This window comes from Simochromis diagramma, unplaced genomic scaffold (genome assembly GCF_900408965.1).
Source record: "Simochromis diagramma unplaced genomic scaffold, fSimDia1.1 OVJJ01000317.1, whole genome shotgun sequence".
Classification (NCBI taxonomy): Eukaryota; Metazoa; Chordata; class Actinopteri; order Cichliformes; family Cichlidae; genus Simochromis; species Simochromis diagramma.
In genome coordinates, this window is record NW_024386994.1 from 2,802,545 (window position 1) to 2,829,880 (window position 27,336).

Sequence of the window (27,336 nt, forward strand, 5' to 3'; positions counted from 1 at the left end):
GATTTGTCTCCATTTCTCTCCCAGTCACTTCATATTTTTTCTTTATAACCACAAAACAATTTTAAAACAGTGACTCCTTTTGACCTCTTACAAAAACTTCACTCCCTGAATTCCAGCTAATAGCCAGTACCCTTGGCACAGCAAAGTCGGTTTATTATCTGTCATTAAGTTGAGTGTGGTGAGTGTACTGACAGACTGACTGGAAACACAACACAGAGCTAGAGTTGGTAGGCAATTACAGGGAAGGCAGTGGTGGGCGATTCTGCAGCTGTATTCGAGTAGAATTGGGTGGAATTGGTTTTATTGGGATTTGGATTGTGCTTGGTAAGGTATGTGGCAGAACGGTGATGGATGTGATTGTGAGGCTGTGGTCTCTAGATTTAACAAAGCAGGAGAATTAGAGAAGCTTCCTAGAAGGAGAAATATTGTGGACTGGATAGTGTCTGCATCAGAAACTGGTCAAAGGCACTGGATGCTGAAAGCAGTGATTATAGTTGATTGCGGACAAAGACAGCTGCAGACATCAGCCATAAGCAGTCATTTCTATTTTTCGAAGTCCTGAAGGGCGACGTCCACACAGAGCCTTTTACTGACCATCTCATAATTACATTTCTCAGACCCAAGAAGTCTCTCGCATCACCGTGCATGAATTCTGGCCCACTCTTCTTTAAAACGTTGATTCCGTTCATAGATGTTTGCAATCATTCGTTTATGCACAGTTCTCTTAGGGTTCCTCCACAGCATTCCTGTCAGGCGGAGGTTTGTCTTTCAATGGGCCATTGCAACACCTTGATTCTTTTCTTTTTCAGCCGTTGTTTTGTTGCATGATCCAATTTTCGACTCATTGAGTGCAAGGTGCCCATGTCCTGTGGCCACAAAACAAGCCCAAATTACCACCCTTCCACCAACGTGCTTAAATGTTCATATGACGTGTTTGTTTGCCCTGATATGCTGTGTTTCCGTGTGGCCAAACACAAACATTTATTACGGCCGACCATCTCCACTTTGGGCTCGTTTATCCAAAGCACATTAGTCCAGAAGTCTTCGGGTTTGTTCAGATTCAACTTGTTTAGACTTTTTCTCATCGTACTCTCATGAACTCCAAGATTTAAATACTAACTGAGGTCTGTAGAGTCTGAGATGTAGCTCTTGGATTTTTTGCTAACTGTCTGAGCATTGCATAGTCAGATCTGAGATTAAATTGCTGGGATATCCACTACCGGGAAGATTGCAGCATTGTGTTAACAAACTGATATAAAAGGTGCTCACATTTGCTCATAATCAATTAATAAAGTGCATTGAGTAGCAGCACCTAGCTCTTATTTACCCTCTTCATTCCTATGCAAAGAGTAAGACTGTAATTTTAACAGCATTTGGTAGAGTCCAATGAAAGCTTTATTTTTCAAATACACTTATGTGTAAAGGGTTAAATAGTTTTGCTGCTAATCTCGTGGACCTGTTTTGGTTCAGTTATTTTTAAGGTTTATTCTTGTTCTTAAGGCTGTTTTATTTAGCTAAAGTTCTGATATGAATGTTGATGTCTTGTTAAATATCCCAATTGTTTGATCTTCGGGCTGAAGGAAGAACAACACTCGGTGTACAAATGCTTAATCAACAATCTCTTTATTCCATACAATTCTCCTTATTCCATACAACACTTTGAGCATAAACGTCCAGATGGGAGATGTGGACAGGAGGGTGTCTACCAGATCACGAAGTGTCTGACCGTTTCTCACATTCTTATAGCTTCGGCCTCCCTCCACACTAAGAATCCACATTCTTTCTCTCTTACGGCGCCTAAGTGACAGCCTTGATTTCCTGTTTTATCTCCTCTTGATGAGATGGAGCAGAAAACCTCTACGGTATGTTCTGTTCTCTTTGTAATCAGAAAAGGAAGGCCATGATTCTAAACAAACAGCATTTCTTATAACTCAGCAGTATAATGCATCATAAAACAGTGTAATGATTAATCCAAGGCATAATGTGGCCTATAGCCGTATAATGATTCAACAATTCTTTGATTAGAAGTATAAGGTGGCTTAAGATAGTATAATAATCTCACAAAAGTAATTTAGGAACTTTGATATATTTGAATGAAAATTAAAAGCTTTACATTTTTGTTGGCAAGTTTAGTTATCTAAAAGCATCGTTTTGGTATTGGTATTTATGAATTGCGCCGATGGTGCTTGATGCTTTTATTTGATCGTGGTTCCTCTGGCAATCTTTGGATTGCCCTTCTGTTTGTCTCTACCATATTTTGGATTAAACCTAGATAGTCTCTTGTCCTTGTTTGGCTGGTTACTTGAACAATTTTAGATCTCATCAGACATCCATCGATTTGCTTCCGCTTATCCTTTTCAGGGTCGCGGGGGGCACTGGAGACTATCCCAGCTGTCTTAGGGTGAGAGGATACACCCTGGACAGGTCGCCAGTCTGTCACAGGACTAATACATAGTAGGAGCCAATCGCACTCACATTCACTCCCACATTCACACCTGTCAGCAATTTAGTGTTTCCAATTAACGTATCCTGACTCACTGCATGTCTTGGGACTGTGGGAGGAAGCCAGAGTACCCGGAGAGAACCCACGTAAACTCCACACAGACAGGTCCTGGCCTGATGGTGGAATTGAACTGATGGTGAAAGTGAAGCAACAGTGCTAACCACCATGCCACTCACCCTCATCAGACATTTGTTCTCAAATGATCAAAAGCTATATAATGATTAAATAATTCACGAGGAACAACGTATACACAGATCGAGTACACACAAACATTTCCTTTTTGATGTGTAGATGAGTCAGTTACATCCATGACTAATCTTAATCAATTCTTCACCCTGCTTTAGAAACTGTAAAGGAGAACAATTTATTCCTGTTAAGCGTGGTGTAATTTCAATCACACTTACTGATCGCGCTTCAGTCTCCACGAGCAGAGACATGACCTACACGTGGAAGATTAACAGCAGGTTAATTGGGGGAAGGCTCTGTCATAAAAGTGGTGCTGAACACTCCTCCCTGTAATTAAAGATAACAAAAGTAGACTTGCTGTTGAAAACATAAGCACTTAAGTAATTCTTTCCTGAATGTGTGCAGCGAAGCAACTCCCCCACCCCTCATGGCACCAACATCAAAGTGTGGTGTCAGTTTTGAAGCAGAGATAGGCAAAATAAAACACAGTTTGTGGATTGCGATCCCCGCTGAGACTTATAGTAATTAGTCAGAGAGAAAATTGTTCAAACATGTTGGAGAGAACAAAACAATAAAAAGAACACTTGCAAAATCGGATAAAATCTAATTGTCTGTGCAGAGTCTTTATTAGTTTTGTCAATGACAGATTTTCAGATCATGGCTTTTAGTCTTGTATTGGAACTATTTCTACACTAAATCCAAGACTTCACTTGCTTCAAAACACCACCTCACAGTCATTAGTCATGGAAGGAAGGTGGGGTGGTGGCTCACAGAACTTTCTGTTACTGAAAAGAAAAATCACTTCTTTCACATGGAGAGGCTTTATTTGTTTTACTCTTTCTTCTGTCCTCATCGGGGGGATATTTTTCTTAAAGCGGTGATGCATTTGTTGCTAGCTACCTCACAGATGATTTACTTTTTCCAACCATTGCAAAATACACCTACCCTTGTATAAATACCTGGTGGAAATTAAGTTCTCTCCCAGGACAAAGGCAAAGTTAATTGAGCGTTCTGTTGAATGGTGTTGAACAGCGTTCCTGCTGCAACCTCAATAGACGATTGATGGCACTCACACAGTATCATCGAGAATCATCATCTGACCTCACAGTTCTCGTCATCTTCGTGGCGCTTTCATGTCACTTATGCTTTCATTTCTTTAAGTTTCCGATCCATAGCTTTCCTGTTTTTGCACCTTTTTGCCATCTATTCCTTGTCCTGCCTTTGGGTCCACATCAGGGCTTGTCTGGTGATGGTGTTGCCTGGTTTCCTCAGTGTATGGGCTATCCACCTCCATCTTCTTCTTCCTATCTCTTTCTTTACAGATGCTTTATTCACTTTTTCCCACAGGTCATGCATCTTGTTTAATCAGAATGTTGCTGTAATGAGCCATGCACCATGAACCTTCCAACTTAGTAGTGCCTTTCTCTACTTTTAGATAATATTAGCACAACTACTTCCATGCGAGAGGCACCATCTTCTTCATGTCTCATTACTTATCAGTCTATTCCAGGGGTGGGGAACTCCAGGCCTCGAGAGCCGGTGTCCCGCAGGTTTTAGATCTCACCCTGGGTCAGCACACCTGAATCAAATGATCAGTTCATTACCAGGCCTCTGGAGAACTTCAAGACATATTGAGGAGGTAATGTAGCCATTTAAATAAGCTGCGTTGGATCAAGGACACATCTAAGACCCGCAGGACACCGGCTCTCGAGGCCTGGAGTTGCCCACCCCTGTTCTGCTCTGTCCTGATTGAATGCACCTAGTCTCGCTGGTCCCTATTAATGCAAGGCTGTAATTTTGCATCGCTTTAGCAATTTGGTAAGCCCTTCCAGTTTGATACATCGTTTTTCCAAATTCAAGCTTCCTTGATGTTCTCTTGTCAATATTTTTGGGTTTTGTGGGATAGGGTTGCCAGCCAACCCTCCTTCTTTCTCATCCAGGCTTGGGAACAACCATGGGGGAGTTGAAAGTGAGGAAGCAGTGGGGAAAAAATCTGCAAGGAAAACATTTTTCTCAATCTGTGTCAGTTGTTTCAGCTCAATTGAACATAGTATTATTGCATTATTGTATAGGGTTGTTACCTTACAATACAAATAGACTTGAATTGAATTGAATCGAAAAAAGTTGTTCTATTTAAAAAAAACAAAAAGCTAATCCAAACATAAAAATAAAGATTTTAGGTGTCCCACTTGTGCAATACCTCCAATCTGCTAACTGTAAAACAGAATAACATAGAATTGAATTATAAAGATAGTTCCTATCGATGGGACTGCTGTCAATATCAGCTGTCTAGGTATGGACCAATAACCAATCCAAATATCAGATGCTCTGTTATACGGGATATTTCACATTTCTTTAATCTTTAGTGAACATACATTCTTGACTTGTCAGTTTGTTCCTGTGATTTGTCGTCTTATAAACACATTTAAATAGTTTTCTTACATCTGCATCGTTCATTGCTTTCTAAGTGTGCCAGTTGAGACGTTAGCTGTTGTTTTTTTCCTTTTCCTTTTAAGTTCTTTTAGCTTAGATGTTGGATAATATCTATCTGATATTCTCCTCGGCAGCTGCTCCTGTCAGATCAGTCACTCCGCTTTCTTCTCCACCTTGCTTAGAAGCATTTAGTCGTCCATTATATGCATATATGCTCACCGTTCACTGCTCAGTTTTCTCTTCTTTGAGGCATTCATTTCTTTTGTAGCCGAAGTGATATCGACTGCACGGAGTAATGGTGATATTTGTTATTGTTATAGCTGTTGGCCTAATGACAACTACATCTATTTGAACCTCGTACCAGGCAGGCATCATTTCACATCAACAGATTAAGCAGCATAATGATATCACTTACAGACGTATAGGTCAAATGAAAGTGTTTGAGTGGCCGGATCTTTCCAATAGCTGTGATCCTGATTTGCTCAAGCCTGCTCAGTTGATGAATGTGTGGCACAGTGGTGTAAAGGTCGCAGTGAGGCTGGAAGGTTGTAATCACAGACTGTGTGGCAAAGATGAACACTATGCTGCCGTTTGCTGGTGTCAGGAGTCCATATTTTGAAGACTTGTCGTTAGGGTTAGGATTACCTGTCACCATCTTCATTTTCAAGAACCAAAAGGAACCACATTTGGATGATAGGGTGTCTTATTGAGTGTTAGTGTGTGCAGCACAGTTATTTATAGCCATATTTTGTCATATAATTTCACCATCAACACCACAAACACTTTTTTCCTAACAGGTTGTAAACATGCTTTTTAATAGGCCATTTGTACATGTGAGTACAGTATATGGGGAGTGACTCACTTTTGGTGCCAGCCTCAAATGGCCACTCCAGGAAGTGCAGCTTCCACACTGGCGTCATGCTTTCAGCCCTTGAAAACATGCTCTGGAGCTTGATGCCAGACATCTCTCTTCCTGTATTACTGCTCAACAAAAGGCCCACATGTGCATCCAATCTGAAAAATCCTTAACTGTGGAAAACGCTGGGATGCAATTGATTCGCATGTTTTTTTGTGCTGCTCATCTTCGATGATTCAGAATGACACAGACCTGTAACAAAGTATCTTGCGGTAAAGACTGGTTTCGAATTGAAAATCTTTTTTTTTCTTTTTTTTGAATTGCAGCATCATTTGCCTTTCTCATTTAGATTAGAAATAAGTAGGAGATGAAAAAGAAGTGCAAGGGAAGATGAGTTTCCCACTGACAGTCTGCCACGGAGTGGCCTGTGCAGTCTCCCTCAGTCTCACTGCCTCCTGGGAGTTGAGGAAAACATTCTGCTGATGACATGAATCTTGGATGAGTGTGCATCTGTGTGTGAGTGTGAGATAGTGTTGCATGCATACAGAGAAGTACAGTATTCTGGGAGAACCTGTTCATTTAAATCTGCGTCTGTGAGTATGATAGCGTGCGTGCGCCAGTGGCGCCAAAATTCCACACACACATTCCCATGAATATCTTGTGTGTGGCTCTGTTGACATGCTGAACCGTCCTCTCCCCAGTCCACCCCCATTCTCTCTTTCTCTGCTTCATCAATCACTTAAGCTTTCCCACTGCTCATGGCAGAGCTGGACCAATTAAACCCTCTAATTGAGCCAATTAGCAATTAAACACTCAGATGCACCACAAAATTCTGGCGGTCCCCGCAGGCATACTCGTGTCTGCCAGGAGCTTGGCCAGGAATTCTGACGTACATGTGCCACGGGGTGCAAGTTTTGGGCAAAAAGGAGTCCAGTTGTCCCCCCTCCTGGGCTCATCACGTCCCTGAGAATCTCTCCTCCTTGTGTCACTTTGACTCGAGGCCTCTTGAAGGGCCTCTGCTGACCACAGAGAAGCTTTTCATTAACAGGACCTGTTTCCTCTCCATCCTTATTCTCACCTTTCATCTCCAGTTTGGCTTTCTCGTCATCCCTGCTCCTTTTTCTTTTTTTTTCCTTCCCCTCCGACACTCGTCTCTTCGCCGGTCTCTTTTATGTACGTTGGAGGATGAAAGTTTAACAGCAGTGTAGATGGTTATTTTTGATTGTTGGGTGTGTGGGTGAAGGGCTCGTCCCAGACTCTCCGTGGTTTAATTAGAGCGCACGTCGTGCTGCCCGCTTCTCAGCGAGCAGATACACACCCCGACGCACACACGGGGGGGCGTGGGCAGAACAACAAAGTCCACTCGGAGAGGAACAAAGGCAGGCGGCAATATATTTAGTGTGCACGCGCGGGAACAAACAAAAACAAGGAGAGATTAGAGGCGCTACAGGCCCGCTCGCAATTACCGCTCTCTCTTTTTTAACTTTTTTTTTCACCACGCATTTCCCCAAAAGCCCGAATATATCCTCTCCAAGAGCTTGTTGTACATAAGAAACTATTATTACATGAATGAGCCTCCTTATTCGTGTTATCTGCTCATCAGCCTATAGACTCTAATTATCTGCCGTCTTGCCTCAAGCCTCTTAAATCCCATACTTTTACATTTTAAATGGCTTTATTGGCAGTGTGAGAGAAAGGGGGAGTGGGGGGGGGGAGAAAACAAAAACAGAGGTGGGTACAGGCGATGCAATAATATCCTTAATGATGCCTTTAAAGGGGACAATTACGGTAGGGCGATAAAGCAAAGGGGAGAGTGTGAAAAAAAAATGCGATAAGAGTGAAAAAGAGTGCGCTAACACTGAGGAGATATCTCACTGTACTCCCAGCGTTACTTACTGCCGGGCCTTGTGTGTCCCGCACCGTTACATAACACCACGCAACAACGTAACGGCAGCCTAATCTCCTCCTCGCCTCGTGCATTTCCTGACTCTGGATCTGTTAGATGAGGATTTGCACATTTCCGCTGTAGATTACATGAATGGCTGTACACAATGTGGGCTTTCATTCATGTGTGGCTCAGTTAATGCTACGAGTGTGTCTCTGTGTTCTGCGTATAGCCAGAGAGCGCCCCAGCTGGGCTGTTCTAAGCTGCTTACAGGCGCACATTATTGACATTTGACCTTACTGGGCAGTGAAAGGCTCGCCCTAATCTCCAGCTTCTACTCGTCCACCAACGCTGTCTACTGTACTGTCTGTAGTGTTGCCTCCACGAGAACCTCTGAAGCCTCGAGGAATTTAATAGAAATATTGAGGCATCGCTAGCAGCGTTGTTCGGTGGAAACTCGGCAGAGATGCGTGCGTGCTAGCTGCCAGGTTGAGCTCGGGCCGCCAGGAGGGATCGTGCCCTCATGCAGGTCGCACTGGGACAGCAGGATTTTCATACATAATGAATAGAGAGACGTGTAGAAATGTGCACTCAGCAAGGAGCATATATGGGATTATGTTGCAAACGCCAGAGGAAGTAAAAACATGATGTCAGAAATTGCATTTGTGTCATTGTGTTTGTTTTTGTTCTTCCGTCCATGTTGGAGAGAAACATTTTCAGCCTCGTGATGTAACGACTTGAAGTGAAACACGTTGATCGTCACATGAAATGCTCCCAAAATGAACCCTTGTTAGTTTGATCTCCACAACACTGGCTCTGGATTTAGAAAATCTTTCATTTCAGGAAAAAAAAAAGAAAAAAAGGTCCCTTGGCAACAGCTGAAGGTGAAAAAATGTTGAACTGACAACATTTAATGGAATATATTTCTGTTTCAGATAAGCTTAATCTCTTTTATCTTTTCTTCCTCCCTCCCCCCGCCCCCGCTCTCTCTCTCTTTATCACCGTCCCTTAAATCTCTTCCCTCCTCCCCCCTGCTTCTCTGTCTCATTCTGCAGAATTCATCATCAATCCAATTATCTGGATAATTGAGGACGAATAGGTATGGAACGCAACAGAGCCATGGCTTGGGAAGTGTTTCGGATCACCGTTGCTCAGAATCACCACTGACCTGGCACCCACTCCAAGGTCCAAACCCCTTTATCCGGCACCCAGAGCCCAAAGGACCCTTCTCTCCCAAGCAGCTGCCTTGTCCTCCACTTCACCTTCATTCAGCGCCCTTAGTCTTGGTCGAGTTTCTAAAAAAGCTCCTTTTTAGTCATTAAGGGTTTTTTACCTTCCAGATTGTTGGATATAATCCACTTTTGCTCATAAAGAGAGACGTTTTCCCAAACTGACTAAAAGCAGGTGGCTGAACAGTATGAACTCAGTCATGAAGCCCCTTCCATTCTTTATAAATAGACAGAGTCGGCGGAGTTTGTCGTCCAGGACAAGCCACCTCAGCCTTATGACAGACTGGTGCCTCATGAGCGTCCTAGGCCTCATTCTGCTCTTCAGTCTAGCCTCGAGCCAGAAGATGGATCCTTCTAAACACCCTATCGTGACCACTAACTATGGGAAGCTCAGAGGCATCAAGAAGGACTTGAACAATGAGATTCTTGGCCCTGTGGAGCAGTACCTGGGTGTGCCCTATGCCACGGCGCCCATCGGCGATCGCCGCTTTCAACCACCTGAGGCCCCGGGATCCTGGCAGGAGATCCGCAACGCCACCCTCTTTGCCCCTGTGTGCCCTCAAAATGTTCACGGTGTACTGCCGGAGATAATGCTGCCCGTGTGGTTCACAGACAACCTGGACGTGGCGGCCGGTTACATCCAGAACCAGAGCGAGGACTGCCTCTACCTCAATGTCTACGTGCCCACGGAGGATGGTGAGTGGGGACAGGGTGAAATGAAGGGTTGGTGGATGTGGGACTTTGATGGGTAACATTTAGCACAGGGAATAGGTGGACTTTTCACTAAGCTCCAAACCCTTTAGTTACTATTACCGTACCGTTCTTGTTGAGCTTTCCATGCTCACACAGCAGGCACACAGTTACTGCTGTACATGTGTTTTTTAAGTCTGCAACATCAGGTTCTTGGTAGAAAAAGCCGACTCATCTTTTTGTCTGGCTGCCAAATAGAAGATTATATGTGAAGTTTGTTGTTTGATTGAGGATAACTGGCAGATTGTTTTAGTGTTTGCAACCAACACCTTTTAGCTTGTAGCTTTAGTAAAGTCAGTAAAGCTCCAGGCACAAACAGCCGCTCCATGTAGAAGACAGTCTTTTCCGTTGTTAAATATATTTTTATATTTAGATATTTTCTTAAATATATTTTAGAAACTACTTTTTGTTTTTTTTGGTTGTGTGTTTTTTCCATCTGACTGATAGATCCAGGATTGCTTGCTAGGCAACAGTACCCTCACCTATTCAGTCTTTAAGTGATGATGTATGAATCCTGCTTCCGGGCCCAAACTACTCTGCGTTTCATCAGGCTGCTGTGTTTTTAACCTGTTTTACTGCTTTATATCTTGGTGTATTTAATCTCAACAAGCCCCTAAAAACACTCACTGTCGGCTTCTCTCAGTTTTTATTACCACTATTAATTTCAAAGCTCAGTTTTTAAAACCTTATGATGTAAGTACAGCTCAGCCCATGCAGTGTTGCCAACTTAGTGACTTTGTCGCTATATTTAGCAAGTTTTCAGACCCCTTAGCGACTTTTTTTCTAAAAAGCGACTAGCGACAAATCTGGCGACTTTTTCTGGTGTTATTCGAGACTTATTTATGACGACTTTTTGACGTGAAAGGGCGTGTTGCTTTTACTCTCAACAAGCAGCGGTGCTGCCGTGGGCACCTCACCCGTGCTAAAGCGCTCATGGGGGGAGGATAGTCCTCCCCCAGCTGCAGGAGATGTTCACACCTATGCGTCCAAACTGCAAATGAACCGCGCATGAGCGAAGCCGCTGCTCCCGCACTGAGTGTAATGCAGTCAGTTCTTCTTTTACTGTTATGCTCTTTTGTGGATCACAAGGTTTAAAACTACTTATAAACACACACACATTAAGTAACTCCACCAGAGTGCCTATTTTGGGTCACTTTTGCCGGTCGAAACCCGGATAAAGGAGCAGGGTTGGAATTGTGACATTAAAAAACAATAATTGCTAAAAGAAATTTAATTTGTAGTTCTAAATAAATTCTAAATGCATTTAGGACGTTTTTTGCTCACTTTATGTCTCTTCCACGATGTTATTTCTCTCTCCAACAGCGTAGATTACAATCATATTAGCATGACCAATTATGCAAATTAGGGGATGACGTCATTTAGCGACTTCTAGCGACTTTTAGGACAGCCAATAGCGATTTTCCTTACTGAGGAGTTGGCAACACTGAGCCCATGCAGCAGTATATTAACGACTAACCTCGTATTGTGGATGGATTATCTCCGTTGTTCTCCTGACTGAAGTTTGGTCCGTTTACAGCATCCTGCCATGCGATTGCATTTGTCCCTAACCATCGGGAACCCTCACGTTAACTTTTATCAAGTGGAAAAAAAGTTAGCGTTCATCCTCTAGCTTCACTGTGTTTATGTTATGCTAACATAGCTGTGTCGCTAGCAATCACATAGCACATCATTATATACCAGCTAGCCAAACTTCAGTAACCCTGCAAACGTCACTGTTGTTTAGTTTTCTGTCTTCATTTATGTTGGAAGTGATAGCAGAGCTGTACGTTTTAATTTTTTCAGAAATCTCTCAGTCAGAACATGCAATATTATGTTTAGGCGGAAACTAGCGAGCTAACTCTCTGCTAACTTCTAACTCTGTTAAATTTAATAAATTCTGTTTTCATGGATGCCTGGATGTTAAATGTAATTGTTATACCCGGTAGAGCAGCTACACTGATCATTTTATTACAGATGAAAGAATTTAGACAGTTTTTAACTCTCAGTGATGCCGCAGTGATCATTTGACTTATGGACCTGCAGCGGAGTTTGGGCCCAGACACGGCTAATGACGTCAGACTTAAAGACCAGTTCAAAAGTTCAGCTGCTGTTAATCAGCCCATGCATCCTCGATATCATTTTACATTAATCTGTCGTCCTGTTGGCTTCAGCCTCATGTTCTTGGACTTCAGCCGGCTACAGCAGCCTTGATCTTTGTGATCTTGTGCGAGCTGGAGAGCCACTCGGACCAGAACCTCAAGTAGGCAGAGAACTGGTTCATGAGCTGCTGCACTGAGACGGTGGAGTTGACATTTGACCTCAGGACGAGAGACTAAGCAGAGGACTGGCTGAGCATTGCTTGAGAGTCACAAAGAAGGCCTAATTATAGGTGAAGAGGAGCACCTTTATCTGCCAATAATCTGTGCCCCCCCACACCACCATAGATATACAGTTAAAGCAAGAAATATCTCTTCCAGTATTGTTAGCTTGCCCTGGTGTTAAGTTCAGACTCATGTTTCAGTCTAACCTAACTTCTGACTTGCTTTGAATACACTTAGTTACATTTGAAGAAGCAAATGATGATGAAGTGATGATTTATCTGTTTAGAGGAGGGGCTTAGTGAACAGTCACTCTTTACAGGGATAGTCTGAGTGGTTGTATAAAAGTTATTAGTTAAGCTAATATTTCATACCAACCTTGCACATAATGTAGATGACGACTGTTAGTTTTAGGATTATGCTTGCGTCTGGGTTGGACTTATATAAAAGAAACAATATAAAACTCCACGGAGAATCAAAAATCATTTCAACTACCACTTTGCTGTTTTTATGGTACCTCCAATTCTGTGTGTTATAAAACAAAAAGGCCAGGACTGGAGCAGCTTTATGAGAAAAGGGATTAGGTGACTTTTGACTTTACTTTTTTTTTTCCAGTCAAGAACTTTCTTCTCTCAACTCAGATCAAACTGTGGACATTTTTGTCAGTCTAGGGACTATTTGGTGTACGAGCAATAAGGGGGAAAGATTTCCATCTCATCAGCAGGTGTGACATGAAAAGTGGAGACTCCCGTCACCTCCCTTCCTCTCCTTGCCGAGGATATTGTGCTTCACATTTTTGTCTTTCATTTCTATATCTCGAGTAAAAGCTGCACAGCTTCCCAACACCTTTTTATAGAGACAAAGTGGTAAGCATTTTGGGTTTTGCTTGGAAAAGAAAATAAGACCTGAAAGCTAACTGGACGCTTTCCAAAGAGGAATGAAGTGTTGCTAAAGATCTGTATTGAGGCTAAAAAAAGAATACTCCATGATGTAGCTTGACAGTGTCTGTGTGTGTCTTTCTCACCAACACTTTTAAGTCTCCCTCTTTGCCCGTCCATCAGAACTTCTTTCAATTTCTTTTTTTTACCCACCTCGCAGTTCAAAAACATTCCTTCCGCCTCTCCACTGCAGCACCGCAGCCTCAGCCCTCGACACCCCATCATTGCCACTTACGGCTCCGCGGGCAAATTTAGAGCATTATACATCAGGTTTCACTTTTTTTTTCCCTGAGATGTGCGATGTGGAAATGGAAATGTCATAACTCTGAAACATATAAACACTCGCTCACATTCTCCCGTGCAGCACGCCTTCTGCAAATGTCACACAGGTGCTGAACATCTCCCCACAGTGACCTTCATTCATCAATGTGAAAAATCAGCAGAGCGCCCGGCGGCGTCGGTGTACCACACGGTCACTGTTTGTAAGGTGCGTCCAGGTTAGAAAGACATTATCCCAGCAAATACCCACCCGGTGCACGTGCCATAATTTAAGTGTGGAAAAAAAGAACTGCAGATCCATATGAGCTCGCTTCACCCCCTCCCCCGCCCGTCCTCCATCATCACTGCTGTTATATTTACTGTGGTCGAGTCAGGCATGACATTGCTAGCCTCAGCAATCTCTAGCAGCCCCGGGGTTGCCGTTGTCTTTGCTCCTCTGCCTTTTCTCCCTCTTTGGTTTCCAAATCATTTGTTACACATGCAATGGAGGAGATGGAAGGAAACGAGGAAAGGAGGATAAAAAACAAGGAGAGGAGACTAGGGCTAGAGATTTTTTTAGCTTATATGCATTTTCTCTTGCCACACCACGTCTTTCTTCTTACTTTTAAAACATGAATTCTCCGTCTCCTGAGAGTTTTGTACTTGTATCCTTTCGTAGGGCAACCCTTAAGACAGAATCCTTAAAAAAACTCTGGTTTTAAGTGGATTAAGTTGGCAGAATTACGTCTTAATGCTGCCGTCGGTGCAAGTAGGAGAAAGTGGGACACTGACATGAATGTGTGTTTGTTCATAGATAAACAAATATGCTAACATTTGGTGCGTACTCGTGGCTCTTTAATTAATATTTAAGTGCTTAGTAAGTTGCAAAGCTAGCCATGTGTTGTCATTTCTTTCATTCATCCCATGGCGCTCCTGAATAAACATGCTGCTGAATGTGTCAGTCTTTTAGAAAAAAACAAAATCAAGAAATGAAATAAATTGAAAGAAAGAATGAAAAATGACACTTTTTAATATTTGATTAAAGACAGCTTCATCTAATTTAGTAATTTCATATCACATTCTTTGACTATATGAATAGTTTTGAGCAGAAAATGCTAATCACTGAATGGGTTTTCATGTTTTCTAAACACATTAAATAACTTATTGTGTATATATTGCTACAGAAAAGACGCATTGCAGCACCTTTTGGATTTAAATATAGAGACTACATTTCTATCCAACACACGGTGGCCTCAGGGAGGCACGGCAACGACCCAAAACATACAGCCAGAACGATAAAGAACAAGAAGGCAAGCCACTCTCTGGAGGTATTTACTGTTAAGGAAATATTGTATTATTTAGTTTGTATATATTTGTTTGGTTTATTTGTTCTTTTAAAAGAACATTAAGTTGGTGGTGCAGTAAAGTCAGTCAGATAAGGGAAGCATGATGGATGTTTGCTTTGATTACACAGACATTATGTAGGAGTGGGTTAATGGGTAATAGGTATTGATGTGTAAATAGCTTGAGCTTATTATAGAACACTGTACTACAGTATATTTCCAAGTAGGCCATTCGTTCTCACACTTTATTTAAAGATGTGACACACTTTGGGTTCAGCTTAAAAGAAAGGCAGATGTAAAATGTAAAATTGAGGTCAGAGGTCAAATGTAACCTGCCATTGGACGCAGACTATAATATAAGATTTCCTGATCCTGATAGACCTGTATCAAAGAAAGTATAATTTGAAGCAAAGTTAACAATTTATGAGTTTATTTGCATTTGAAGATGAGGTCAAAGGTCAGATGTGTTTAGAATGCCTATATGTCACTTCCTGTATACCTGTATGTTGAAAGTACAAACAATGGCAGTAAGAATCTTCATTTCAAACGGCTCTATATAGCATTTATTATCATCTTGACCTTTTAGGCTAACCTGTTGACCTTGAAGGAGAGGTCAGAGGTCAAATGTGACATGATATCTTAAATCTTAAACCACACTTGTAATAGACCTAGTTTCAAAGTTATACGGCTTTCTGTCAATTTTTGTCCAATAAATCATAAAGTTGACCTTGAAGACCTTGAACTGGAAGCCAGGTTTTGATGGATGATTAACATGACCGCATGTTATCATGTTTACAGGCAGAATGATGACATGCATGCAGATACTACAAAATAATAACCTCCTTAGTGGAAGTAATTATTTTTAGCAACAAGAAAAACAAAAATGCACGGAGTCCATCAAACCATCATGGAGTCAGTTAGAGAAATTAAATGAAGAACCAGAAGAGAGCCGAATCCTTAAAAACGGGATGAGTTTTCCAAGGTGTTTGGAACAAGCTACCTGCAAAGTACCTTTAAAGAAGAATTCGAAACATTCTCAACTGCTTTAAGTGGTTTTTAAACAAAGAGACGTCCAACATTCATAAGAATTAAGATCTGCTGTGGTTTCCATTTATTAGTACCTCTGAAGGAATAAAATGACCACTAGGTTATAATAAAGGCTTTGCAGTGCAGAAGTAGTCCAGTGAGGGTTTATGGACTCAGTCTTGGTTTTTGCGTCTGGCAGGTAGTTTCCTCATCAAATGCTGGGAGGCAGGAGCTCCACTGGTACTCCTGCAGATGATATCCCATAAATCATAGCGAGAGGTTTTCATCTCACTCCTGCAGAGTCACGCTGGATCGATGGATGAGGCGAGGGGAGGACCGGCAGCCGATGCCGCCTCAGGCTCACAGACAGATCACATGCTTCTCTCAGCAGTCGGCTGCTGTTAACACAAAGCAAGCCTTCATGGTGAATAAGTTGGAGTAGCTGGACTCAGCAGCCCACAAATGGAAACTCGTTATAAATGTTTACCGGCATACACAATCCATTATGGCTATGCTTTGTGGAGTTAGACACAGGGAATAAAGAAACCATCGCTTTGAAGTCAGCAGCAGGAAGTTTTTTAAAGAAAGTTTGTCCCATCATTATACCCACAACACCTACAAAAGCCTAAATTGACAACTGAAGCTGGAGTCACTTGCTGCATTTGTTTCCGTTTCAGCTTTTTAGCACTTTGATCTTTTTGAAGAAAAATGTATATTTTGCCTTGAGCTGCAGCCTGTTTCAGCCCCAGATGTGACTGTTTCAGTAGCATGTAGCTGCTCAGGACCAGACATCTTAAAACCTTTTAGCATCTCCACTCAGAAAAGGAATGGGTGGTTGTTACATTTACAAAAGTCTAAAAAAATTGTAATTTTAACAAAATAGTTTCATGTTTCTATGGTCAACATATTTAAATCATGTAGGATCTGTATGAAGCAATTCAACAACTTAATTTGTTCTTGTTGAGATGACATGATACGATCTAGTAAGAGTGGTTAGTTGTCTGGGCTCAGGAAATTCCCAAGATCACACGAGATTTAAAACTGCAGGAAAATCACTGGAGTTATAAGAGACACACACCACACGTGTGCTGTTGCTGTTTATTGTGGTTTAACCTGTCGAGGACAAAATGTAAAGAAAATTCAAGCTGTGTAATCATAGCTGTCCTACTTTTGTTAAGTAAGTGGACTGACAGCTTGGTGGCGTGGTGGTTAGCACTACTGCCTCACAGCAAGAAGGGTTCAAATCCATAATCTGACTAGTTGGCAGTGGGTTCTCCCAGGGTGTTATGGTTTCCTCCCACAGTTAAAAGTCATGCACTTATTGGGGTTAGGTTAACTGGTGATTATAAATTACCCATGAGTTGGTTGTCTCTGCGTGTTAGCCTTGGAGACCTGTCCAGGGAGTACCCTGTCTCTTACCCTATCACATCTGGGATAGGCCCCAGCCCCCGTGCCACCCTGGTAAAGATAAAAGGATGGGTGGACTGGAGGTTTTGTAAATCCATTAAGATTTTATGTTTCTTTGACTTTGTTGAGAAAATTGTGAAGGATTAAAATATTCCATGAGCTCTGCTTACTTTATCTAAACATGTTTCAATCACCTTATCAACACAAAATGCACAGGCTTATTGAATGTGAATGTGTGAATGTCGAGTTAACTCAGTTGTTTAAGTTGCTGCCAAAGCAAAAACTATTGAATTAAGTAAATCCAACATGTTCTTTTTTCCAGTGTCCACATCAGTGGCATCTGATCTAAGGTTAGCAGTAGGGCTTGTGTTAGGATGCAATGAATATGTGAGACTTTGTCTTCTAGTTTCTGAAAGTTGGCCATTTAACAAATAGTTAAAAACAAAACACACCCTAGACGAGCTTCTGGTGGAGGTTTATGATCTAGGACAGTGATGCCAAACTTTTTTATGTTGGTGTGAAATTATGAATTAAAAATGAATCGCCATGGGGGAGGTGTTCATTAGAAGGAAGTCCAAAATGTACGCCTTCTTCACGACTAATGGGTCGTTGTCGGGCCAATCCGGGCCCGTGGGATTTATGTTTGACACCCTTGGGGTATTTTTTCTAGCACAGTTTTTGCCCTGAAATAACAAATGCAACACCTCACATGTGCTCACACTATTACATATTACCCCCATCTATGTGACAGTTCCTCACCAGCTTAGAGGTGTTGCTTTCAGCTCACCTTTATTCAGAGAGGCTGCAGTATGAATTAGCGCTCCTCACAAGCTCGGTCAGTTTCACAAAAACTGCAATCAAGAATGTGAGCGCTGAAAGGGAGCACTGTGGAAACAGTTAAAGACTCACATGAATTAGTTATGAAATTCTTACATCCTACATTCATGTATTGCTATCAATGATAAATAACTGTATGGATAAGCATGAGACAAACTCCACTGCTCCCACAAGAACGCTACTGGTGGTAGGCTGGGGTTAAATCCCAATAAGCTGTTACAAAAGTGCCTTTAAAGCTGTTCAATTAGTCCCTTCCAAGTGAGTATACGTCAGTTTTGCCAGAGAACCCTTTGGGATTTGAACCGCTAACCTCAGCGTTGTCAGTGCTGTGCCTTTTTGGCAGAGCTGCACGGTGCATGCTGGGGGCCTTATAAATTATTACATCCGATGCTTCATCTATCTCCATGCATCAAGCTCAAGCTCCCACATCTCCCCATTCTGCAGTATTTCAATTTTCTGAGGAGATTCATCAAGAAGGGTTCAATACTAATACAATAATGCACACGGTGGCCGAGCGCCCCTCTGCAGCATCGTCAAAAGGCTAGAGATGCATAAATAAGAGATAAAAACAAACAGATAAATAATGGGAAAAAGTGAGAGAAGTGCCAGCGTGCAGCGGTAGATGTAGGATAGATATTGCTTCTGATGCCAGAAAAACCTTGATTATTCTGCTCCATCTCTTTCTTTATGTCACCTCTCCCCCCTCCTTACCCTGGTTGATACTCTCTAAAGAACAAAAATGGGAGAGAAAAGGGGATTATGGGAGGGGAAATAGATCACTATCTTTCTGCAGGCAGAATACACTTCCCCTAGAATGAAAAATTGCTGTTACATACAGTATGGGCGCCTGTAACCCTCTGCAGATGAAATATCCACTGTCTTTCTCGCTCACACACACTTGACAAAAGTTTTCTTTGATGTGAGGGTGCGCTTGCCAGAACCGAAAGACAAACCAGAGGCTTAAATAAAAAGACAAGGACACAATGAGAGCAGAGTTAGATTTTAAGCCAGGCATCTTGAGGTGGTTGTTGTATTGTCAAAGATGGAGGTTAGAACAGAAGGCCTCATCCAGCCTGTGGTCCAGCCCTTACAAACCAAATCTGACATCTTTGCTTTTTTCTTTTTTGCCTCCTCTCATGTTTCACCTTCCCGTTCTCCCGCTCAGTCTGCTCCCCTCTGCTCTGTTCTCTGTCCTGAGGCACGGTGGTGCAGACAACGAATGGTCTGCTCGGTCAAAGGCTGTATCTTACACTTAGGTGGCGAGGGCAAAAGAATCAGCCTGGGTCAGTCGCTGCCTTTCAACTGTTCCCATCATCCATGTAGGATCGCAAAACACACAGGACCACACGGCTGGTTGTTGAAAAATCTGAAGACTAGTTCCTCAAGTTCCAAATCTGGTCTCACAATTGGATTAAAAAGTTATATTTGTGAAGTCACTCTTGTGTATGTGTTGTGTTGCCTGCCTGTATGTGTATTGACAGTCAGGAGGTGGATATAGGGTGCAGAGTTGTAGGGTGATAATGCTGCGAATGCAAATGCTAAAAAGTAGGCATATAAGTCAGGAATGTTTATATTTCTAACTGTTGAGTTAAAGTACAGAAGCGGGGCTTAAAGAGATTGGCAGGAGTAAACAGTAATGTGTGACATGTATCTGACTTGACGTTAAGCCAGAATAATCAGATTACATTTACCCTTAGGAAGTGATAAAAACTCTCAGATGAGCGGCAAAAACATTTTCTATACTAAAAGATGAACTCTAGATTCCTTTGATGTAGTACCTCTGGTTATACGCCTAGGTTTTTAATTTTGATTTTAATGTGGGAGCTTATGAAATAATTGACATTTACATGACAAAAAGCATCAACTTGTCAGCAAAGAAACCGCAAACGATCTCCGGGGAGGACTAAGGGTTGTCTCATTTTTGATATTTGCAAAAATCTGAAGACGGTAACATCACTCTTTGCTACACTGTCAAGTACTTTATGTGACATGAGCTGAGAGGAAGAGGAGCAGATTTTTAAATTGCTGACTGCTAAGCTGGTGTAGCTTGTGGGTTTGATGGACTGTTGAAAGAGAGGAAAGGTTATTAGAAATGTGTCCAGAACTACTTAGGCTAACATATCTTACAAGACAAATCTGCACAGAAAAAGTGTAGAGTTGGTGGGAAAAGCACCGGAAACAGAGAGGGTCTGTCAAAAAAGTATCATCTTTTCACTGGGTTTTATGTGATGGATTGTTACTTTCAAATCGTGTGGGCTGCAGTTGGGTAGTATATTATCTGTAAAACTGCACCTTGTGTGTGGGATGCAGTCCAGTATCATAATTGGTTGTGGTTTGAAAAAGTTTGAAATCAAAGTCTAAAATTTTACTTCAGTAAGTCGATGCAGTTGGCAGCTCAGCAGACATGAATTTATTTGAATGTGTAGTGTACATTTATCAAATTTCTGCCCACCACTTGTTGATTTTTCTGGTGTTAAAAAAAACAGTTTGACAGCATCATATATTACAAGGTGTTATATCACAAAGTTGATTTAAAATACAAAAACAGTTATAAAAATACTAAGCTTTTCTTAGCATGCTATGGCCACACTGAGCAAACTTTTAGCGAAAGCAAAGGCAGTGTCACCTGCAGTTCATTAAAAGTAGGGATTTCATTACTGTAACGTGTTTATTTACCACATCATAATATTGATCAATAACTAAAATGGTTCTGAAGTTAATAAAAAGAATAAATTGGAGGAGAACTGTTAAATATAGAAGATGACGTCTGTAAGAACCTTTTATTAGCTGCAGCCAGCCATTTAAGCTAATATTCACTTAGTTTGCTCTTTGGATAAAAAAACAAAACAAAACGTTGAGCGCTTCAGTTGTTATAATTGTCACAAGTGAACATACAGTTATTCATATTTGACTCGGGTTTATTGCACTGTCCACTTGCTTTTGTTAAATTTAGTGCAAAGCAGGTGAGAGCTGCTAATGTTATTAAAAACCTCAATAAAGATGACAATTTAATATAGTTATTAACGTACTGCTATTCCACCTTTTATATTTTGTTAAAGGAACTCTTTGGCGTCTAGCACATTAGGCTTTCTTCACTGCTGGTGTAGCTGGTAGGCTAATTAGCAAGATAAGCTAATGATTCCAGTTTTGACTGTGTAAAAGATGGCAGTAGCTACAGTGGCCTCACCCACTGGTTTGTGGGCACATGTTTTGAGGTTTAAACGTTTGTCTTTTGGCCATGGCTATCTTGGTGTTTTGAATAAAGGTCTCCACCATTAGCTAGCACTAATTAGCTAATTAGTGCTAGCTAGCTAGCTTTGTTTGAAAGGTGAAGCTATTTCAAGTCACTGTTATTTTTAATTAACATAAAAAACAAAACAAGCTAAACCCATTTACTTTACTTACTGGAGAAACTGAAGTGTCAATTCACTTTGTGTGTTTGTTTGTTTTTTGTTTATTTCTGCTGTAAAATTATTGAGAATCTTTGAGATTGACTGATTTTTGAAGTAGCCAGCTGAAGACCTGCAGTTTGGCTTCCTGTTTTTCAGTCCTGGGTTAAAGCAGTGAAACTCCCTTGTGCTTCATGATTTTGAACAAACACACCTCCCTCCATTTCGGTAAGCCTCTTGAGTAAGCTGAGAAGCAATGGTGTAGTTAGCGAGGGACGCCGGAATGAAGAGAGGGTGAAAAACAGGGAAGGAGAGCCATTCAAGGAGTAAAGACTTTAGATTGAAGTCATGTGAAGGAAGGAATAGAGGCGAAGGAGGGGATGGAGGGATTGTCTTGGCAACCGTCTACTAGTTCCTGTGTCTTCCTGTCAGAGTGCGCATCAAAGACTGCATGCATTTTGCCTTTCTGCTCGGCTCTGAATGAAGGAATTAGCAGCAGCTCAGTTCCTGCTATTTATAGCTTGTAATAGAGAGAGAATGAAAGGGAATGTGTGCATGGATGTTTGTGCTGTGTATGCATGTTCATGCACTTCACATGATCCCAACAATCTGCTGTGTGTTTTTAAATGTTTTGTTGCATTCGTGTGGGTCATTGATTTGATCGACTCTCCTGTCCTTCCTCCATCTTGCTGTTTTTCTGTCACTATGGTTGCCCTCCTCTCCTGTCCTCTCCCAGCATTACTACATCGTTCCTCTTTTCACTTCACATTCCCACCATTTTACCTCCCTGCTGCCTTCCCTCCTTCCTCGCTCTCTCTCTTCAGCCCCCCCCCCCCACATCCTCCTTGCATTTCTCACAGCTTCCCAGTCATCACCATATGCTTTGGATGAGCAATGAAGGCAGAAATAGGATTTAGCAGTAGACAGTCCATTTAAATGATCTTTTTAGCCGCAGGAGAGTGAATTGACTTTACAACAGTACTTAAATATTAAGCTCTCAGGCTTTGACTATCCATGTTCTTTTGGCTTGGCTTCTGTAGCAGCGCTCCAGCACAATCTGGGATATCATCTGAATTAACTCGGGGATTGATGGAGTGCATTTAATGTGATTTGATGAAGTCTAATATTCCATGTCTTATCAATTAGACATTCCCTGTGATAACACGCTCGCTCCCACACGTGTGCCTTTTGTAGGTTTAAAACCCCCAAATACTCGATAAGCTGTTCCTTCCAGTGGCGCTTCTTCAAAGTGAAAAATGTCCACCTGTTCAAAAAATGTTTTTATCTTTTATTATTTTTAATTATGTATTTTTTAAAAGAAACAAAAAAGTAACCTCGTGTTGGTAATGCATTGTTTTAAAGCTGCTTGTTTTAAAGCCACATGTAATGATATCTCCTTTTTATTTAAATATTATTTTAATAGGCCACTTTATTAATAGCTTCCTAGTTCCTCACTTCCTACCTTCCTAGTATATTATCTGTCTAGGAAAACCCATAATGCATTTGCTTGTGGACATTCCCACTCCATGGTCCATGGTCCCAGTCTATTTTGTGCAGTCACTGCTAGCAGGGTAGCTGTGGGCCTCTCCCACCTTATAGTCGCTGTTGCCTGAGATGTATTCAGCAGCTGATGTCAATAGCCAGCGTTCCTCTGTAAAGCACAACTTGCAGCCGGAGGAGAACTGTGCTGATCTCAGTGAGGCTACAGAGGAAAACAAGGATTGCCCTCTCGTGCTGCAGTCGAACACAGCGGGGTTAGAATTCATCCGCAGGAAGGAAGACTCGCTGGAGGAGCAACTGATTACTTTTCTTAGCTTGTTAAAATGTCACAAAGCAGGAACAAAAATACTTCCAGAGAAGAAGCGTGTACATTTAAAGTCTTTTTATGAAGTGCTTCTCACTTCATCCTGTTTTCATTTTGTGTCACGATAAGCGTCTGGCTACTAAAACGTCAGATACTGGTTGATGAAAACTGGAACACAAGTAAATATTAAACTTAAACCAAACAAATGGTAAAAAAATCCTGCGTGCACGCGAACATATCCACAGCTTTGTATCTCTGGGATAACGCGATGAGTAAGCCACTTTATACTGTTAGGATTGTGAAGCTGTGTTTTTCTGGCACAGCCTCAACACAGCTCAGATTTTGTGTAACGTATAGCGGGAGAGAACAGTCATAAATCGCCGCACACTTCGCAGTATATTTGCCTTTTATAATTAATCCTCCGGTTTATTGATATCGTTCACATTTTGAGCAGCTGAGTCAGGCATTTCGGGGCAGCACGGTCAGCTGCCCTGTTACCATGATGTTGATGAGACCAACAGTGTTGGGAAATTACTCAGCAACGCTGTGAAACAGAGATAAGCTCAGAGTACAGAAGAGGAGTAGTGTCCTGCTGAAGGATTTTATTGAATGGCAGCACAGAAACGAGTGAAACTGATCCCAAACTTTCTGGTTATAATTAGTCGATTTGATCCCTTTGTGCTTGGTGTTTACTGTGTTTTTACTTGTAATGGAAGCGAATCATGATAAAACCTTATTCAGGCTGAGCACAGATCTGATCTACCTCTGTTTTAGGTGTCCCTGGAAATTAGAAACAGATCGTGTTCTCAGACTGAAAGTGCACTGCAAGTGTTAATAAAGTAACCTTGAGAAAAGAAGATATAGGAAGATCAAAGAGCCCAGCAACCTGTGAGGCATACAGCAAGAAGAAGAATTCAGCTGTCTGAGGATTAATAATGGCTGCAGTTTGCCTCAAGGCTTAGCTACTGAAGATGCACATGTATGCAAACAGACACACACACACAGCCACAGACTTGTTGGTGCATATACACATTTAGTCACACTGCTCACTGTGCACTAAGAGCTATGTTGCTGCCTCCTATCCACTCCTCTCTCTCTCTCTCTCCTTTTTGCTTACACACTCACAAACACTCTCACACACACACACACACACACGTACCCGTCGTCTCTTTCAGTGCAGCTCAAAGGGCCATCTCTTCAGGGCTTCTGAAGCTGAGGTCGCCTGTGGCAGTGAATGCAAATTACCCCTCCTACACACACACTCGCACACAGATACAAACACACACACAGACACACACACACACACAGCTTCCTATGCCAGATCCCACTGCTAACAGTGCCTCCCACAACACTGAATGGTAAGGGTAGAGAGGAAAAGAAGATTTAAAAAAGGAAGGAATAGATACAGAGAGCAGGAGGTTATCCAGAGGTAAGGCCTCCTCCTCTGGAGGAACAAGTCCGTTGATATCCTCACGCAGGAGAAAGTCAATGAATCACATGCAACCCAATTCATCACGGGTTAGCAGGAGACGCTGCTCAAGTCAGGGAGACGCTGTTTGTTGGAGATGAAAAATCAGTTCTGTTCTCAGTGCGGCTCAAACACCTGGACTAAAGCACTCATGCGTATGCACACAGATGCTGACGTGCACAGATGTACAGTGTGACGTGTCATATAGCATGCAGGCTGAATCACGTGCTTACTGTAACATAACAAAAAAATGAACTATTTACATATTCACAGATTCACAGTTTGGATTCTTTGATAAGTTAAAACAGATTAGAAGAACTGTACCCACACCATGTAAGCTAGCAGTAGGACACAACGGCACATTTAATATCATATCATCAGAATGTGGTGGTGTATCAAACTACCAGCTTGTATTTGTTATTGCATTATGCAGTTTTCAGTCTTGGAACATTTTCCGTTTTATATCACTGTCAACACTCTTCTGCAGTGTTGTGTTTTTGCGAGATCACGCGCGGCTTTTGGCTCTGTCCTCAATTTGCTCTGTAATGAAATTAAGAAACAGCGCACATTCAGTTGTCACTAACCAGCAGCTCACTGCCGTTACGCACAGTGACGCCAGTTTGGCCGTCTGGGAGGCTTTTTACCAGCAGCACGTGCCGCACACTCATAGCGGTGCAAATTTCAGCACCACGGACAGCGTCACAGAAACTGTAACTGATCGCAGTTTGAAGACACTCTGCTTCTTCCTTCCATCAGGCTTTATGTAAATTCACCTCACACAATGCTTACAAGTGAGCTTTCAAGTAAGTAACCATCTGCTCTTACAACCAAAACAAAGGAACGTTTTTGCTATTCAGAGTTTATGCTCATCTGTCATACTATTCATGTCACAGGAGTTTTCTGTATCATCACAATTCAAACTAGTGTGAATTACAGTAATCCTCAGCCATGAATACTGTGTTATATTATTGTTATTTCACCTGTATCAGTAGTTGCAAGCTTTAGTCCAACCTCTCTACTTACTGTGGGGGAAATATTTATTTGATCCTCTTTTGAATTTGTAAGTTTGCTCACTTACAAATGAGCAGTCTAAATTTTTTATGATAGTTTAATTTTAATGAAAAGAGACAGAAAAGACAGATACAGTGAGACGCATTACATAAAAAAGGATCATAAAATTGTCAAAGTTTTATGTCACTGAGTCAGATAAGTATTTGGTCCCCTACAAACCCAGCCAGGAGGCAGAGAAATGCTGAGTATGACCAAAACAACACCTTGCCCTGCTTTGGGCACAGGACATTTGTTCATGTATCCTAAAATATTAGACTATAATCTACTTCCCTCGACCAGAACACTGAAGATGGGTCCTGGATGGGTCTTTCAGGATGACAGAGACCCAAAACATACCACTAAGGCAACAAAGGAGTGGCTAAAGAAGAAGCACAATAAGGTTCAGAGTGGTCCAGCCAGTCTCCAGACCTTAAACCTACAGAAAATCTGTGCAGGGAGTTTGCCAAAATCCCTCCTGAGATGTATGCTACCTCGGTGACTGACTACAACACTAACTACAAATGCCTTACCACTGTGCTTGCCAACAAGGCTTTCTCAACCAAGTGCTAAATCTTGTTTTGCTTGGCAATAAGATATTTATTTCACTCAGTTACATGCAAATCAATTTAAAGTCTTGAGCATCACCATAACATATGAATGAACTAACTGTTGAAACATTCTGCATGATGCAAGAAAGTCAAGTTAATCACAGATAGAGCATGAGTCTACGTGTAGGTGATGTTGATTCCTACATTTAGCTTTAAATTTAAGCAGAAAAACTTTAATAACTAATAGAAACACAAGTGATTCTATGAGGTATTTTTTTCCATGAAGTGCTAAACTTTTAATTTCTATCAAAGTTTTTCTTCTTTTTTTTATGGATCTAATCAAATACCTTTTTAAAGCTAACAGAGCTGTTCCCCACCTGATTTTTACAGTAAATGATGCTGCTACGGGTTTAGTCTCTACCTGACAAAACACATTACACTGTTGGGTTGTATGTATGATGTAGCTTGGGGAGATAAGGTGGCTTGAAAAAGAGATGGCAATTGAACTGTCCAAAAGCATTAAAATAACATGTTCTACCACTGCTGTCAGCTCTGCCTTATTTCCCAGACGTCTCCTTTAGTTTTGCGCTCAAGTTTAATAGGATTTTACTCCCATTTTAGAAGACCTTACTGAGCTAAATTAATATTAATGGAAAATCTCAGATGGTTTCATTATTCAGACTTAGCAGGGTTATTTAAGAGTGGACTTTTCCTTCAATGGAATATGCACAACTGACAAACATAAGGAGAGAGGCTGAAAAGCCAAAGGAAGACACAAAAGGTATAAAAGTATGTATATAAGCATGTTTCTGCATCTTTGTCTCCCTCCTGGCCTTTTGACCCAAATTACTCCCTTTGCTCCATCTCAGTACTCCGTCAGGGGTCCACTCTGTCAGCATTAGGAGCTGTGCCTCATCTGCTCACTGGTTAGTAATGTCCCAGTGCTGCAGCCCGCGGTGGAATAAGCTCTTACAAGGCTGCACTGAGAGGACCGAGCGCTGAGATGGATTTAGATGGTGGAAAATAAAAAAGTGTCTGCCCCAAACCAGCTTCACTGCTTTGTGTCATCGCTCTCAGAGCAGCCGGCAGAAGTTACTCAGGCTCTTTT

The 27,336-nt window shown here is 41.7% G+C and overlaps 1 protein-coding gene across 3 annotated transcripts in view; it reads left to right on the top strand.

The window, feature by feature from the left end:
• The window catches only part of LOC120739103 (neuroligin-2-like), a 247,508-nt gene that overhangs the window by 81,245 nt on the left and 138,927 nt on the right, over nucleotides 1-27,336 (top strand). For all 3 annotated transcript variants that reach the window (XM_040040765.1, XM_040040768.1, XM_040040766.1), the window contains one exon: nucleotides 8,919-9,788. In XM_040040765.1, coding sequence (XP_039896699.1) covers nucleotides 9,281-9,788 — 508 coding nt within the window. In that variant the 5' untranslated portion in view covers nucleotides 8,919-9,280. The remainder of the gene's footprint in view (nucleotides 1-8,918; nucleotides 9,789-27,336) is intronic.